This window comes from Colius striatus, chromosome 8, assembly GCF_028858725.1.
Source record: "Colius striatus isolate bColStr4 chromosome 8, bColStr4.1.hap1, whole genome shotgun sequence".
NCBI lineage: Eukaryota > Metazoa > Chordata > Aves > Coliiformes > Coliidae > Colius > Colius striatus.
Genome location: NC_084766.1, coordinates 19,776,662 through 19,795,349, shown reverse-complemented (window position 1 = coordinate 19,795,349; position 18,688 = coordinate 19,776,662). Strand labels below are relative to the sequence as shown.

At 38.8% G+C, this 18,688-nt stretch overlaps 1 protein-coding gene across 5 annotated transcripts in view; it reads right to left on the bottom strand.

The window, feature by feature from the left end:
- The window catches only part of WDFY4 (WDFY family member 4), a 147,037-nt gene that overhangs the window by 74,006 nt on the left and 54,343 nt on the right, over positions 1-18,688 (bottom strand). For 3 of the 5 annotated variants that reach the window (XM_062001401.1, XM_062001404.1, XM_062001403.1), the window contains exons 29-39: positions 17,757-17,962; positions 16,964-17,133; positions 16,341-16,466; positions 15,707-15,868; positions 15,403-15,600; positions 13,873-13,990; positions 13,143-13,300; positions 11,926-12,164; positions 9,414-9,523; positions 8,256-8,447; positions 6,818-6,957 (exon numbers count right to left, since the gene is read on the bottom strand). In XM_062001401.1, the coding sequence (XP_061857385.1) occupies positions 6,818-6,957; positions 8,256-8,447; positions 9,414-9,523; positions 11,926-12,164; positions 13,143-13,300; positions 13,873-13,990; positions 15,403-15,600; positions 15,707-15,868; positions 16,341-16,466; positions 16,964-17,133; positions 17,757-17,962 (1,819 nt within the window). Of the gene's footprint in view, positions 1-6,817; positions 6,958-8,255; positions 8,448-9,413; positions 9,524-11,925; positions 12,165-13,142; positions 13,301-13,872; positions 13,991-15,402; positions 15,601-15,706; positions 15,869-16,034; positions 16,226-16,340; positions 16,467-16,963; positions 17,134-17,756; positions 17,963-18,688 lie in introns of those variants that run through there. The other 2 variants (XM_062001402.1, XR_009819187.1) reach the window with 2 other exon arrangements.

Sequence of the window (18,688 nt, the reverse complement as noted above, 5' to 3'; positions counted from 1 at the left end):
ATTAAAACAATTTCTCTCTGAAATTTTTAGAAATAAAAAGTTGTATCAATATTCTGGAGGAAAATGTACAAATTTTAAGCAATAAATATGAAAAAAGTTTGTTTTTCTATATAAAAAAAGTGTTTCGGTAGCTAGCATTTGTTTCTAGGGTCCCTCTACAACCAAATAAATATGCTTTCATCCACATTAACATCATTCAACTCATTTGGCATCATCTCTGTTATGTGAAAATAAAACTCTGCAACCGGCACATCGTAAAGATGAAATTGAAAGATGAGATTTCAGTGCCAACAACTTAAACATTAAACTCCATTTGCTGACATCCTATATCCAAGCTTAAACCTGAGCAAAACACAAGCTCTAGCTCTAAAGGCAAAAATTTTATTTTTTTTTTAAATGCAGGAAACATAAAAGAAAACATCTTTTCATACAATGTAATTAAATGAAGGAACTTCACTGACACAGGACAACAGTGAGTTTAAAAACACAGAAAAATTCCCTCTGAATAGCTACCTGCAGAAAAAGTTTGGAAGGGATTTCAGGTTTTAAGATGAAAATGATACAAATCAAGAGAGGAAGAATTTTGCTAGATTTCTACTGTGTGCTGTGCTGGCACACACGTCTCCTGTAGCAACTGATACTGGATTTTTAAGGGACAGACTGTAGGTGAGTTGTCTCTGGATCCGAGTCACCCTAATAATTTGTATTCATCACCACACAAGCTTTACATTCTAACTTCTCAGTTAAACAGCTATCTTCAATGTATTTGGAAATCATTCCCACACATTTCACAAAGTTTAGTGATTTGTAGTACATTAAATTAGCTCTGCATTTTCTGTTTTCATCTAACTTATTGACCTGTTGAATTATTTCTTGATGACCTTGTAAACGATCTGAAAATGATAAATTAGCAGTGTGTCATATCTGCTTAAGAGGACATAAAATTTCTCTTCAAAGTTAAGGAAACTTTTTCCAGCTTGCTGCAGCATAGTGTAATTTAGCTTTGAGTTGGTTATTAAACAAGACAATAATATTGTAATGGAAATTGTTTAATATACATCATTAATAGTAAAGTGCCTGCTTTCATTCAAGTAAAAAAAAATGTGTGCTATGAGCAGTTTTGAAATGAATATTTGATTCAAAACTTCCCTTGTGCATTTAATGGCATGCTAATTTACATTTTAATTACTTCCTAAGAAATCAAAGCATTTGTTGACAGAAGAACATAATGTCAACTTCACGGTGCACTGTTGGTGGATAGTTAATGAGCTTAATTAGATAATTAGTGATGTTAATTATCCTTCTATTATGAAGATAAAGATGTTACACAAATGATGCACTTTGCAAAGAAATATCTTTACATGATTGCTTGTTTAAAATCAGTTAACTTGAAAAGCTGATAAAAGACCAACTGAGTGACTGGTAAAAACTATTTATTTTATATAGTAAGTAATAATTATGACAATGTTTCAAATATCTCTGTCTTCTTCATTTCACTTACTGTGAACTGCTAAATTGAGCTTGGCCTCCTTCATCCCAAGCAAGCTCTTTTTGTTCAACCCCAGGGTCCTTTTCATTGCCTTGCATACCTTCCCACCTTAAATAGCCCTCTCTGATGCAGTAGCTCTCCTATTGTTTGAAGATCCAGACTGATCAGCATCAACCTTGACTTTACAGTCAGTTATTGAAAGATGCTATAACAATGCAGGAAAGAGGTAGTATTTCAAGGCACCAGTCCATTATTTAGGTCTCAGTTCAGCTGCTAGTGTTGCCTTTGACATCTTGGGTGATAATGGCCAAATCTCTGTAAATTCATATCTATCAGGTTAAGATAAAACCTCTTTCTTACTGCAGTCAATAGTCACTGACACAGCTTTGAGCTAATGCTGATTTTTGTCCTCAGTCTGAGTCCCGACAAGAGCCTAGGGATCCACCATCAGCTTCCATTCTAACATCAAACACTTCTGCTTGAAAAAAGCCTTGTTTAAAATCACCCTTCAAAACACAGACTTTTGCACACACACATCTCACACAAGAACTTGTATTATCTGCATTAATTTAAAAGAAGTAATTTCTTCATCTTTCCCAATCCTAATGCAAAATCAGTAAAGATGGCTGCATGTAGTATGAAGACTGACAGCCAGGAATAAATGACACCCCAGCACTCTTTCCTGATGGAATCGTGTGGTGAGGGCCCTGCCCTAGACAGAATTAATTCTGTATCTGTGATGCAGATGTAGTAGGTAAGTAAATCCTAGCACTGAACTGGATGCATTAAAAAAACCTTCCTATGAAGTATTCATGCAGAGATTCAAATTCTGAGCATGGAAGAAATCTAAGCCTGTAGTTCAAACTCCCACTGAAGACAAAGGAAGTTTTATTCAAATACTTATCAAAATACAATAATGCATTGCCACTTCAGGTGAATCACTAGAGATACTAGGTGTACTAGCCACAGAATGAGTGTTATATGTGAAACAAGTCTTAATTTTTTTTTCTGGATGTGAAAATTGAAAAGATTTGCTGTCTTGGTGTAAAAAACAATTTCCTTTTGCAACACTTATAGCTGCTGGCCTGGTGAATAAACACATAAGCCTGGTGAATAAACACAGAAGCCTGGTGAATAAAGAAGCCACAGAAGCCTGGTGAATAAACACATAAGAAAACTACAAAAACACACTTCCTGTAAGTCTAAAACAAAAGAAAGTCTTAAAAACTCTGTCTTTAAGACATGTTGTTTGAAACATGCCTCAGTCTTTTTAGGACTTCGAAAGAAACATTACTTCCTAGCAGAGATCAGAGGTTGTCTATATTTCTCTTGGGAATCTAACTATAGAGGCAGGACTCAAAATGCAACCTTCATTGGAGCTTGCCCAAGAGACATCTGCTATTACTTCAACCAAGGGTACCTGTTGTTAGGAAACTATGCAGAAGTGATCCTTGGTAACATCACTGCCTTCTTGCTCAGTAATAAGATAAGGACATACAACTCGCTTTTCTAAATGAGTTAATGAACTTACAGTTTCTTTTCAGCAGGTACATCAGGATTGCTTAGCCATCAGTGTTAAGTAAATAAAATACTTCATTGTAAAAAATTAAAAGGAAGAATTTCTAAAAGGAATTTAAGTAGATTCAGTTGCTGAGTCTGACAGTGACTTAAGTCTCAGCCAAGAGATCTTTTCTTGGGGTTCTTGACTTCAGAAAGTTACCTACAGAGACAAAGGAGGCTCTCACTGACACATTGATAAAATTATCTTTTACACATTTGCTGTGGGTTTAACAATCTGCCTGTTGCTTACACAGCACAAGATACAGGCTGCTTCAACAAAGCCAACTGAAGAAAAAATTAATCACTCCCATTCAAGCCAAACTTAGCATCTAGTACTTTCTGATTTGTAGAGATATGACATTAAATGCTTTTTTTTTTGCCATTAGCTTTGCAGTGACCTTGCATACACTAAGGGCAGGCTCTCCATCAAATGGCTCAAAAATTCTTAGAGTTGAAAGGCTGCATTCTCCCATCATTTAACTAGAAGGAATTCTCTTGCAATGGACAGTGTGACACAACTGGCACAGAGTGGGACAGATGCTGACTCTTTACCTATAGCTCTCTTCACCAGTGTACGTTTGGCAACCAATATGCTACTGTGAAGATTCTGGTATTGCAATTACAAGTTAGGTGGTCTCTGCTAACCTCTTCATTCTGAAGACTGAGACTAAAAAGACCTTTTCTATTTCATTCTCTCAAGGTATATTGATCTCTGGCATAGAGGAATGTAATTAACAAAACAAAACAGGAGAGGACAAGCATGATCAGGCCTGCTGCAAAACTCGGAAGGCTCTGCATTTCTTTTAAAGAATCACAACTACATCTACAGCCATGAGACAGTGTGTCTTACCCCAGTTAGAATGACGCTGCTTGTAACCTTACTCAGGCACTGAAGCTTGAAAATGAAATATATATCCTAGATTCCAACAACAAAATTGCGAGAAGGGCAAGGAGAGGAAGGGAAGAGAAAGAGCAAGAGATCAAAAAGATCACATTGAAACTGGAAAGATGATGGTTTGGAAACCTTTGGCACTGTATTCAGAGTCAGAAAGATCCTCCTGGTGGCAAATGTACCCGAGTCTGTCATCTGTAAACATTAAATAAATAAATAAATAAATAAACCCCCTGATTTTGTACAGTGCTCCTCTTGCTTCTGCATGGCTATTCAGATTTCCAAGAATGCACAAAATACATTACCAGGGCATATCATTGCCATTCTACTACCAGAAATGTGATCACATTCTCCTTTCTGAATGATCATGCCTTCTACACAAAGCCCACACCAGAGTACAAGATAGCAATATAGATTCAGAGATATGGGGAAAACACAGCTGCATTTGATTGCTAATTCTGACAATTGCCACCAAATAATTAGGAGTTTCTGAGTCAAACTACAGCAGTCTGAGTTTTGTTGTTTTTTCCAGATTGGGAATTGGGTCTCAAAAGCACTCTTGCTATTTTGTAAATGAAAAGGGAAAAATGGATAGTTTCAAGGGAAGTGTTGAGGTTGTTGGGTTTTTGGTTTGGGTTTTTTTTGTTTTTATCTGCAGCAAATGCTAATACTGCTTCAATTTCTTTGTTTATTTTCAGTCAATAAAGAATTCAAATTAATAACCCAGTAACAAAAAAACTTCCTCTTTCTACTGGGTAAAGCTTTGAAAGAGTGTCTGAATTTCTGCATTTTTCTCAAATTTAAAAAGTTTCGTTAGGAACAACAACATTTAGGTGTCAGTGAATACAAAGATTTTTATTTTACTGTGGGATTTAAAGGCTTTGTCATTCACTATGTAGTTCATACTGCTACTTTTCCTTCTATCTCCATGTTTCAACCAGGTGCCTATTGCTGTAGGACTTAAATCCATAATTAACGGCAGTGAAGAGAGAGGCCAGTATCTGAAGATTTTTCCCAAGGAAATACAGAAGACACCTGAGATACAGAAAATTATACAAAATCACATTACAGCATTATCTTTGATTTTCACAAGAACTGTGCTGTATCAACTATCAAAGTGAGGTAAAAAAATATGAATTAGAAGTTCAAATACCACTGAATGTAACTTGTGGGCTCTACTTCCTCCAATACTGAATATCATACCTATACCTTATGAATTATATGAAGGAAGAGAGCTGTTAAGGAACAATAGAAATTAATTTTTTTCATCTTAGAATTCATCTATCTGAAAACTGCACCAAACTCTTTCAAAGATAGGTTGGAGGGAGAAACAGGAAGAGGGAAAGTAGAGAAGAACATTTGGAACTGTTGCTTTACATCTCATTGAGAGGAATAATTTATCAGAGCTGTGGAGCTGTCAGTCCTTGACATGATAAGGAATAACACCAAATGAGTAATGTTTCCTCCAAACCCAGCTCCTTTAATTACAAGCCGCTTCCTTGCAGAAGAGAGACAGAAGATGCAGAAACACCAATTTCATGCACTTGTGCCTGAATAATGTCTCCGTGCTGCCTTTTCCAGATGGCAACCTTTTCACTGGAGGAACTAATGATGTGGGCATATTTAGGGAAAAACCAATAACGGAGTCTTTAACCTTCAACAGCAAAAAGCATGTTGTACAAAATGTTCCTTGGGATACATTTACAAATATCAATTACATTGCTCACTGAGGTGTAATCAACTGTAATAATCAAAATTAATTTTAAAAAATAATTAAACAGACCCCAGGGCAAATAGTCGATGCTCTTGTAGTATGACATCACAGTCTACATATGTACCTGGGAAGAACTTGCTCACTCTGTAAGCAACAAAGTGATTTTAAGGAATGAGAAGGATGCTCTGGCACGCTGAGAAAAAACTTGCAGCTCAGTAGGGTACCATCAGACATATTACTTGGGTGTCACAGCCTTCCTCATCAACACACCTGCAAGTGAACCAGTCACTACTGGGGAAAAAACTGTAATCTGCTATAGCTTGAGCTATAGGGTTAAGGCTGCCTTAAATGAATGCTGTAGCAGAGTCACTGTGTCCTCGACAGCAGGAAAAAGAGACATTAATGTATTCAGCACTACAATAACACAAGCTCAGTCCAAAGCTCTTAGTATTCTGTCAATATGCTGCCCTGTCCTATAGCTACTTACTCTAGCACTAAAGTAATATCTTACTAGTACTTTTATTTATTTGTATTCTCAAACAATGCCCTGCAAAATCATTGAAATGTCCCTCTCTCAACAAAGGAGGAGCTTACATATGGAAAGATAGTTCAGATGCACTGCTAGCAGTAGGAACGCTGCATATCCTCCAGACCTGTTCCTGGTTTATATAAGCATTTTTCTCCTTATCTCTTGATGCTAAACTAAAATTTGGACTGAGTAGAAAAATGAAAGGACAATACTATGGTAATAGCTGATCCTTTCTACTAAATCAATATGCAAAGGACAAGGTTTGCATAAGTAATGTAAGTCAAAAGGAATAGCAAATCCAGCATCTCCTCATCTTGCTTTGACCCAAGTAAAGCCTTGTGATCACAAACACACGAGTTGCTTAGGTTATTCCTTTCATTGCAATAATTAGGCAAAAGGTATACATTAATTACAATTATATATTAAGAATCTGAATTTCTTCAGATCAATGACTATTTCTTAGTGATTATTTATAGCAGTCTAGAAGAGAAACCTTAACTGCTATAGTTGTTTAGTTTCCAATGGAGCATGGCAACAGACACTCAGAAGCCTCCCAAGTCCAAACAAACTCTCCAGAGCCATATCGAAGGCAGACTGGTGACAGAGCCAGAAAAGACAAAAAGCAGAAGTTACCTCAGATTTGCACATAATTTCCTTTGTGCTTCGGCCAGGGATCAACCTAATAGCTGAAGAGAGGCTTTCACTCCAGGAATTGTGCTTACTCTGTGACAAGCCTGGCCCTGCTTTATTCTGGAGAAGCTTCTTTTCAGACGCTGTGGGCCAGAACAAACAAAAAAACTTGTAAGACTTCAAGTTGAGCCTGTCAGAAGTTAGAGTCTGTTGCACAAGACACAAAAGCATGGCAGTGCCTCACTCCATCTGAATTGTCCTATCTATAAGAGATGCAGTGAATTAACATGTACTTCATAGAATCATAGAATCATAGAATCACAGAATGGTGGGGGTCGGAAGGGACTTTCAGAGATCTTCTAGTCCACCCTCCCCCTGCCCAAACAGGTCCACCTAGATCAGGTCACACAGGAACGTGTCCAGGTGGGTCTTGAAGACCTCCAAGGAAGTAGACTCCACACCCTCGCTGGGCAGCCTGTGCCAGGGCTCCATCACCCTCACAGTGAAATAGTTTTTTCTTATGTTTAAATGGAACTTTTTGTGCTCCAGCTTCATCCCATTACCCCTTGTCCTGTCACTACATACAACAGAACAAAAAAAAAAAAAAAAAAAAAGGATGCTCCAACCTCCTGACACTCCTCATTTAGATATTTGTAAATATTAATGAGATCTCCTTTGCAGTTTCCTCTTCTCTAGACTGAACAGCATCAGGTCCAGCAGCCTTTCCTCATAAGGAAGATGTTCCAGTCCCCTCATCATCTTGGTGGCCCTGTGCTGGACTCTCTCCAGAAGTTCTCTATCCCTCTTGAGCTGAGGAGCCCAGAACCGGACACAGTACTCCAGATGGGGCCTCACCAGGGCAGAGTAGAGGGGCAGGAGAACCTCCCTCAACTTGCTAGCCATACTCTTCTTGATGCATCCCAGGATACTGTTGGCCTTGGCCACGAGGGCACATTTCTGGCTCATGTTTAGTTTATTATTGACCAGGACTCCCAGGTATCTCTCTGCAGAGCTGCTCTGCAGCAGGTCAATCCCCAGCCTGTACTTCTCAAGTCTTCATTTAGAAGCCTCAGAGATCTGCCATAGATCACTTTCAGTATACAGACATGAATTTTGAACCCTGCAACACTATACACGTTGGATGCCCTTCTCCCTTCTCCTTCTTCCTTTTAAATCATCCTATAGGATGTGATTGTCCAAGGAGATTTCTTTTTTCTGCAGTACAGTACAAGCCCTCCAACATCACCAGGTAATTACAGAAGGGCTGGGGCATGACACAGAAAGCAATCACAATTTTGGATGAGACAAAGTGAGGATTTCCTTTATCTAGCAGGTGATGTGCAGAGAAAAATCTAAACCCAAGGAATCAGAGGCATTAAGTGCATCATTTACTGCAGTGTCTTTGCTTACTACAATGAGTATTCCATAAAAGAACAGAGACCTATCAAGTGTTGCCAAGTTTTTGTCATAATTTCTTCCCATAAAGGAGTGATCTCTGTTATCTTCATGTCCCTTTCTTTGTCATTTCCTTTTACAGAAAGATCCATCCTGTAAATGTCCTCCAGAGTCTGTTGCTTCTGAGAAATTAGCTGCTTCCAGATGATTTCTACAGTTCTCAAAATCTCCTGATGGACTAGAAGACAAAAGAAACTACAAATGAAGAGTTGTGTTTTTTTAATATAAAAAGTCAAGCAGCAGGTAAAGCAAAAACGTTTCATTTGGAACAGCACTGGGCCAGGAAAACTGCTGGAGTCTGTAGGGTTGCTCCATTTTGTCTACTGTCTCCATAGGTTCTAAGCCAGACTAGTTGGCTAATACAGAAAACAGTGGGACATTTATTTTGATATTTCAATTCCCTTAAAAGAAATGGGTAGCAAATTATTCTAACTGGTTTCTGCTTTGGAAAAACATATCACTAGAATTTTGATGATCTTATTATCATACAAGGAATGCTAAAGCTCATAAAGGACAACCCTTTATGTTGACAAACATCATAAGAGCTGGTGAGCAGAAGGTAACCAACTCATGAAACAAGTTGACACAGCAACAGAATGCTGTACAATGAAGTGCTGAACTGTTTTGCTGTACTTCCCTGCAAATCAGACTTATTTGGTTGCATCATATTCAAGCCAATGTTTAAATAAAGGCCCAAATCGCATCACTGTGCTGTAGGGTTCAGCTGACAGCCTCTACACTGAATCCAGCCCCATTTTTCTCCCAGTATTTCTCTTAAAAAAGCAAAATGTTTCTTCCTGTGTACAACAGATAGACACAAGCCCCGTATAGGCCTTGAAAAAAGTAGTATGTAGCTACAAATAGTATGTATCTGGGCACTGATACTGGTAACCATATGGCAAAAACATTTCCAAACTGATAGATATCCATTACTCCTGACAATGTGAGGTACGAATTTTGAATAAAAAGGTATGATGCAAACTCAAGTCAGTTTTAGCACAACTTTCCTTTCTCTATACTGTGCCTGCAGTGCCTATACCCTAAAGAGACAATTCAGTAGCACTTGTTCAAGCTGTTCCGATACTGTTTAGGGCCAGATGCCTTCCTGCTCATTTAGCAGAAGTCAACTTGTGCCATAAATTACCATCATCTGGTGTAGGCAGGCTGCCCTTTTCCTCTTCACTGGGTGCAAGGAAAATTTGGTGATGTGAAGCCAGTTTTGGTTTTGCATCCACCCCAAAACCTTCTGGATAGCTATGATGAAGAAAATAAAAACCAAGAAAGGCACGTGAGAAAATCAGACTTTAAACAAACAGGATAGTGAAAAAAGCTCAAGGTATTTTTACGCATCAACCTCTATTTGATTCATTTAGTAGATTAATATTCACACGTTCGAGAGCTTACACCAACCACATGGTACTGCAGGATTTAGAGGAAGTGAGAACTAAACCTCTGCCACTCTGGTTTTCAAAGTGCAATCATCAACATGCTATGGGTCATACTGTTGTACATGTCTTATTCCTGTACTACTTAGTGTGCTTGTATCTACCAATCATCTCAATGAGTTGGAACACAGGCCTGTACTGATGTAGCCAGATTGCATCTATTCTTCTTGCATCTGACATGGGCATCTTGCATGCTGTCTTTTTGCTCTGAATTTCTTCACTAGAGGTATCTCGTTATGTGCAAAAATGTTGCCTTTTTATACCTAACACCTGAATCTCTTACTTAGTCCAAGTTCTTCCACCAATGACTGTTCATTCAGTTTATAAAACACACACATGAAAAGAAAACTTTAGCATTATGGTATTAGTAAAATGTAGATGTGATTGTAATTGAGAATCAAATTGAATGCCAAAAACATTAGTGCTGCTTTGTGAGTGGGATGAGGTGTATGTCAGATTTTAACCTACTGACTAGTAAATTGACTTGAGTAGTAATACCTGGAATATATGCAACAGGCTCAGTTAAGGCATCCAGATAACCTGGAATTGGTCACAGAAGTGCTGCCAATAATATGTATCTATATCTATATCTACATTATATATAGCCACTAGTAACATACTACATTTTTGAAATTATAAACAGGAACATCTACATGGGCTATGCAAAGCTGTCATTTTTATTTCTTATTTTCTTTTAAATACCACAGCTCTGATTCCCTGGATTTTCTATGTTTGGATTTTGGATTACACAGCACTTCTGTAATTTATTATTTTTAAAATGTTTCTACTCTTGCTACATACACCAAACCCTTACCCCATGTCAATGGTTTTGGCCTGGAAATTATTATCCAACTGGAAAAAGAACAATCAAGAAAAGACCTCAGGAAGAACAGTTCATTTCTGATGGGGTACTGTATTAATGGATACAACTCAGATAATCTCTGCAGCACAGAAGGTTTTAAACAACAATTGAAACAACAAACAGCATCATAGTGAATAAAGCACTAGCCAGTGTTTGTTTCTTTTCACAAAACAGTTTCCAAAATAACTCACCAGCTTACAATAGTACGAGTACCTCAGATACATTACCTGTAAGAAAACCAAACAGAGCAGGTGTAGATGCTCTAGCTCTATCCAAGTCAATGGAAACCTCCCAACTTTAGTACAACCAGGACTTTGCATAGGACTTTGTTACTTGGATCTGAGCTACACAGTTTTATATATGTTTTAAATGTAACTAAACAAGAATAGCTGCTGGATCAGAAAAAAAACATGTCCCTAAATTAGCCCATTGAGATGTCTTGGTGTATGGCCACCTGGATGCTTGTGGAGTGATTCTAGGCCACATTGCAGGAAGACTTCTGTATTCCCATTTTAATGAAGGGCTTGTGAGCCAACTGCACTGAAATCAGTTCAAGCTTGTTAACTGCAGTTACTACTCCAAAGTGAGTAAGCTGCTAGAAATGTTATATGAGTAAAACAGATACAGAACAGATGTTTTGGTTAATAAAGAGAAGCAATTAAACCATGTGCAAATTTAAGGGTTCTGCTTAGACAAACAGGCAAGCTTGTCTTGGTGTCTCTGAAATGAAACACCCTTTTCAAAATGAAAAATAGAATTGTTATGTTATTACCATCCACTGTGCCTTGCTTATTACACCCATAAACACACATATCAGCCTGCCTCTAAGCAAGAGAGGTGTTGTTTTCTGCTCACCAGTGTTTCAAGGGAAAAATAGCCTTCTGATTGAAGAATAGTTTATCCCTTCCATTTTCTTGCTGAAAGACCATCTATTGCCTCCAGAATACTGAACACATTAGTAACCTGTCTCTCCTCCAAATTAAATGATGAAAAAATATATCACAACATTTCTGTTGTTTTTTCATTTCTAATCCAGCATACGAGGAAAATAACCATCTTTCCTCAAGTGGCTTTACTCTGACACTTCAACAGACACCAGAGCACAAGATTTACCCTATTTAAAGTAGAACGGTGCTTTAGACCCCTAGAGTACCACACACCAATCTCTTGCTAGGATGTAGTACACACGCTACATCCTAAATCCTGAGTCTAGCTGAATCCAGCTCAAGCCCACCTTCTCGTGATTCTCAGAAATGGATATTGCCTAAATCTGGTGAAATTTCCACCCACTTCTATAGAAAACAGCAGAGAGATGTAACCAAACATTATACACAGACAAACACTCGTACCTGCCCATATTCAGTTGGCAGAGGCAGTACATTAAGCAGACAACAAAATTATTATTTGAGTTATAAGATGCAAAAATTATGTTCCACTGCTCCTGCAGGACATTGAGAGTGTTCAGGACATTAAACAGTTCAGGCAGTGATTGTTGTGGTCTGGATAGGCAGTATAGGATGGCTCTGTTTAGGCAGCTGTAGAGGGGACTGAGGAAAACTTCCTTTTGAGAAATGGAGCCTTCTAAGACCTGTGAAAACACAAAACACCAGAGTACTTGGCTTGCTCAAAGAATTCTCTCCCCAAGGATCCATTTCTCTCACTTCATTTAAGCTGTTGCAAACAGCAAAATTTCCCTCAACTACCTGTTAGATACAAATTCTTTTTTTTTTTTTCTGTATTTCTACTGAAGCCTCAGAATTGTGGAAGATATTACCTTATTCCTGTTCAGTAACAAGTACAGAGGCAACAGATAGTGGCACAAAAGAGATAACTATCCCTTCATTGCACCATCTAACTCTGATTGGCATTTAGAGCCATTATGTGCTCATGCAAGAAAACAAGGATAATCACAATCACCAAATGGATTATAGCCATCTTCTTGAGAATTGTGGTATCACAATCTCAGTGTGAAACGTTTTAGAATCAGAATCACAGAATAGTAGGAGTTGGAAAGGACCTTTAGAGATCATCCAGTCCAACTCCCCTGCTAAAGCAGGTCACTCAGAAACAAGTCCAGGAGGATTCTGAAAACCTCCAGAGAAGGAGACTCCACATCCTCCCTGGGCAGCCTGTGCCAGGGCTCATTCATCCTCACAGTAAAAAAAGAAAAGGTCTTCTGTTTAAGAGGAACTTTTTATGTTCCAGCTTATGTCCATTAACCCTTGTCCTGTCACTTGAAACAATAACAACAACAAAAAAATGCTCTCTCATCCTCTTGACATACACCTTTTAAATACTTGTGTTAATGAGGTCCCTTTCAGTCTCCTCCAGGCTGAACAGTCCCAGATTCCACAGCCTTTCCTCATAGGAAAGATATTCCAGTCCCTTAATCATCTTGGTGGCTCTGCACTGGACTCTACAAAAATTCTCTGTCCCTATTGAGCTGGGGAGCCCAGAACTGGAGACAGTACTCCAGATGAAGCTTCACCAGGACAGAATATTACACGACAGTTGTAATTATATTACATGTTGATAATAGTCAGAAAAAATGTCATGGGTGACTCACCCTCATAATCTGTTTGGCAGTGAAGATCAGGATTTGCTTGGGGTCAGCAGCAAACATTTTACTGTTCAGCTTCTCAACCAGTTTCTGAGCAAAATAAGCAATATTCATCATGGATACAGGTGGAGTTGATTCTGAAGTACCATGAGTATCACTGGTCCCTGGAGAAGATACAAGAGGGTTGAATATTCCAAAAAAAGCTGAAATATATTAAAAAAATTATGTGAGATGTGAGGTTACCAGAGCTGAGAAGGAACAGTCTCATGCCATAATGGCTCAGAGTTGTGACTTGTCTAAGAAAACTCTAGGTCTAGCAGAAATACCTTACTCAGACTGGAAATGAAGGCTCATTCCTAAGGACAGAACAAGTTTTGCTAAAATACTATAATGAAGGATTGAGTCATTAGTTACTCAGAAAAGAGAGCAGCAACAACTAAGTCAATCAGGGTTATTTTCAGACCTATTCAAAGATAAACCTAGGTTTCCTTCTACATACTCCCTTTTTAATATCAAAATATGTTCTCAAAATGGGAGGAAAAAAGTGAAGAATCTCTCTAGAAAAATGCTAAAACTTATGCAAACTTATGCAACTTATGCAAACTGGCCTACAGCAGGAGTGAACTAATAGTCTAGTCTGCTGAGCTGGGCTGTCTTTTTAGCTACTATTTCCAAACTTTTCTAGCAATTACAGCTACACTAAATAACAGCTAATGATCTAATTCTCCTCACTCACCTCTTGGTCTTGTTTTCCCCTCACCTTGGCTGGTAACATAGAAGACATCCATAGCAGACAGTAAAACTTTTGTTTGAAAATGTCTCTTCTGGTCACTGGTGGCATCCTCTGGAGAAGCCTACAGAGTGACCACATACATACATACATACATAACAATAACATTCAAAATTAACTTAGCCTTTATTCAAAGGCCTTCGATTTCATTGGATCTTTGGCAGATTATGCTTGTCAAAGATTTATATTCAGTAAAAGTTTTGCTAAAAGAAGCAAGCAGAAATTCCAAGGGACACTCAGTACTCTTTGGGACAATTCAAAATGCCCAACATTTCTCTTAAACACCTAGGCACCATGTTAGGAAGAGGAATGAAAAAATAGCACAAGAAGAGCGAGGACAACTACTCCATCTCACTTGCATACTTTAGCTGTTGGTGTGGAAATATAAAACATCTGCTGCAAGCTGAGAGTCTATCTGTGACAGTTAATCCACAGTAACGTGTAAATGCAGAGATCCAGTGTACTGCTCTGTGCAAAAGGAACATGCTATCTCTCAAAGTATTCAGAAAGAGTACTTGTGTGGATAATTCTGGGCAGCAGACAAGGTGGCAGAAACTCATACCCTAGCTAGGAAAACTTGTACAAGTCTACAGTCTGTAGCTGAGAATCAGAACAGTTGCCCTCTGCACACTGAACACAAACAACAATTTGCACAGGGCCAGAACCTAGATTCACAAGTGCTTCCCAAGGGATCTTGCCCTCAAAGAAGTTCAGCCTCATTTAGTGGGCTCAAGATTCAGATAGTCAGGAGAACCATCTTCTATTTAAAATAATTCCAAACCTTGGGATGTTACTGTATAAACATTTAGGGAACTGCTGCTCTGCAAGATGATTTAACTCATGACAGTTGCAGTCAAGCTTACGTTCATTACTAAGCTAAATCTGTATCAGAACTCACATCTGTGACACCTGAACTATTGACAATTTGGAGTGGAAGCCTAAATTTTCCATTCTCCCTTTCTTCAGGCTGCTCTAAATGGTTGAAGTCGACAATCCAGACTCAGCTGCTACAGTTTGTACTAATCTGTACTAAAAGTGAAGAGAGTTTGTTTTGGTTTATTTGAGCACTGAAAAGAAATTGTCTCAAAAATCAGCACACAAGAATGCTCTATGTGAAATCTGTTCTCAACAAATTCAAGGGCTGCTCTAATGACAACCAGGTATTACCAAGGGAAAGAGAAACTTTTATGCCTTACTTCAATATTAAATGATGCCCAAAAACGCCTCTGTTGCTGTCAAGGGGCAGCATTTTTGTAATTCACATGAATGCAGAGGAGGCAGAAGGCTGTCCAGATTTGCCAAGATGTAGTGAATGCTTTCTAAGAGCTGTGATCCCAGCTTTACCCTAGATTGCTGAAAATGATGACTGAATAAACCTCTGTCACTGTTACTGTGTTTTTTATTAGCAGGATACCTCCCATCCTTCCACCCCCACTGCAAAGTAGAGCAGCAAAGCCTGATGACTACAAGAGAGACCTCAAGAAGCAGCTCAAGTGGATGCCCTTGTTTGTTTGCTGGAATGTTGAGAAGACTGTCCATCAGGAGGACTTGCACAAAATCCCACACTTGTTTCTTGGCAGGGTGTGGTAGGAGTGGGAGAGAGGAGGGATCAGCACAGCCTTTCCCTTCAGCAATGGCTGGACCATCAGGGTTCAAAAGGCCTTCGGAGCCTCCCTGTGGAAGCAGACAACAATTCATTTTAATTAATAATCTTTAAAATGATTTTTCCTCTTAGCAACCCATATCTGGATGGGACTCATGCTGGCTAAGATGCACATACCTTGGGTGGTCCAGAATGGAAAGCAACCAGAGCCAAAGTTTTCAAGAAGTCAGGACAGTGCCACACAGGGTCCTGAGCATAACTGTGATAGATCAAGCCCAGAAACTGGATAACGTTCCCTGGATAGGCAATCTCCCAGGAAGCGTCTGCATCTGCAATAGGCTGAACACAGAAAAATGTGCAACTAGGAAAGGCAGCATCCCTCTCACTCAAATAGGCTCATCTTTGCTCCTCTTTAGGAGGAGCGAAGCAACTAATAAAACATGACCACAGAGAAGTCAGGCATGGCACAAGCAGCCACCTCCCAGCTCGTAGACTGAAGATACACCTAGTCAGAAAGGTGGCATATCCTCATCGGCAACAATGAACAAAACGAGTAACGCTATGGGTAAGATCCATCTCTGTGTTCAGAAGTTCCTAAACATGAGCCCATCATATCATCTGCTATGTAACATAAGCGGGTCAACAGCTCTGCTGATGCTTTGAAATCCCTGCTCCCTGTTAGGCATCAGTATTCTCCTGTCAGGGCAGAAGAAGGCTAGAGGTTATGGATAAAGATTGCTATCAACAACAGACACTCTCAGGAAGTTTATTCTGTCATTTATAGTGCACTGTGCTTGCACAAAATGCTCACCTTGTCCACAGTGACTCTGACCATTTCCAGCAGTAAAGCAGCTGCTTCCGCACACAACCCAACTTTGAGGACATTCTCCGTAAGATGGTTCTGCAAGATCCACTGCAACATGGACTCAAGATCCTTCTGTAACAGAGGAGAGATATTTCAAGCACAGATGGAAATCACACATGACAGATCAAGAACAATTTATGCTCTCTCCACAGCAAAAAAATCCCCCAAGCATTTTCACTTCTAGCATCATCTCTCCCTTACGTTAAATGTGTTTCCCCAGCATAGCACTCCTCTTCTGAAATATATCTTTACCACTGCTGGGGTGAAAATAGCTTCTCAGGACACTACCCATATTCACTAAACCTGAGATTTTCACGAGTCTTGACAATGTAAGAACAGATAGAAGCTAATCTGAATTACCTTAGTTACAGCAGTTAAATAGCATTTAACATCTTCATGAATATAAATTTACTTAAACTTAACTTACTTTATTTTTTAAGTACAGAGAGACTAATTTTAACTATCATAAAAATCGAGTAGAGTTAACATCCCTGACACTCCTCACAGAAAAGGCCACAATATGCTGAAGTAATGGCAGCTTCATGCTTGTTCATTATTTTTTTTCTTACCTTGACTGCTTCAGGTGGCTCAGACTGTGGAGTTGCCAAAAAGAGTCCTGACACAAGCAAGTAGATCTCAGGGATGTGGACATGATCGGTTAGACATCTTTGTAATACAGAAAGCCCAAAAATCAAGAAGGAGCCATTGTCAGGCACTGGAGGATGAGTTTTTAAATTATCTTTAAAGAAAAAGAGAAGGAAAACATTTTGAGGAAGTGCCTAAAAATGAATGCCACGATGGAAGAAGGATTACTGACGCAACTTTATCCTCATTGTGTCCCAGGCCACTCAGCACTCTACTGAGGAAGCTTTGCAAACAAGGGTTTACAAAACTTCCTCAAACTACAGATAACAGCTTTTCCCACTATCACTTGTGTTACAGAAGATTCTTTCTGAACTCATTCTCTCTTTTCTATCTCCCTTTTCTCTCTCTCTTTTTCTCAGAATCACAGGTCTAGTTATCAAGTAAGATGAACAAATCTTAAGAAAAGAGAAGGTTTGAAGACACAAGCTGACATCTGAACAACTCACAGGTTTGTCAACTGGCCTGATTTTATGCAAGACACAAAGGCCTGTCCACCTAAGAATGCCAACCTGAAATGCCAACTATCATACAGTGGAGAGGCAATGCTTTCCATTCTTCAGTACAGAAAAGCTGAAGTACTAGGATAAACTTGCCAAAGAAATTAATATCAATTCTTAGTCTACCGAGATGAGTGGGAATGCTCCTATGGCCTTCTTCAGTGATCTTCTATCAGTGAGCTAGACTAAACTGTTTTGGGAGCATTAAACCAACACATACCCATTAGAATATTCAACCCCATAGAGCTGTTTTCCAGCCAGCGACCAGCCACTATCCCCTCCTTGAATTTGTTCAGCAGTAAACGATTGTGCAGGAAGAACAGAAGTAGCTTGATTCCTAACACAACTGTACTAGAGTGCAGATAGCTCTGTGTGAACAGCAGAAACCAGTCTGGCCCCAGCGCCAAAAATATCTCTTCTTGTTCCCTAGGACAAACAGGGAATGAAAGTAAATGAAAGCAGACATGGCATAAAACAGAAAGGAGACTTTATTTAAAATTATCTTTAAGTGATTTAGAAGCTCAAGTTTGTTTCTAGAGAAAGCTCATTAAAGGCATACCACAACACAAAATTACAAAGATCTAACAATAGACTCATCCACATAGTTCACTTAATTTCCAGTAAATCCAACCTTATACAAAAAATCTTCCTAGCAGGAATCTTCTTCTTAGACTATGTGTCAATAACTCAGGTTAACTACATCACAGACTAGATCTTTCAAATTATGAAATTCAAAATTCTGTTTTAAATTTTGAAGTCCAACATATATCAAGTAATGAACATGCACTTTCCCGGGATCCAGTACTATAAACTCTGCTTTCCAGTTATACAAGATAGAACTATAGTAACTGCATGTTCATGGTTATGATAGAGGTGTACCAGTAATCCCACATTAGAGTGAATTGATTTTCAAAGACAGATGGGTTTTTCCAGCCCTTGCAATGTAGAGGAAATAACAACATTCAAGTTCCTCCTTTGAGACATTTTCTGAAAACATTAAACCTTTTTCAAAATAGGTAGCAGATGTATGACCTGATCACACATCTGTATGAATGCCAGATAAACCATTGACAAAAAATAACTCTGAATCCAGTCTGCTCTTACTTAATATTTTGTAGAGACTCAAAAATTAGCAGTATGTTTAGTCCCGGT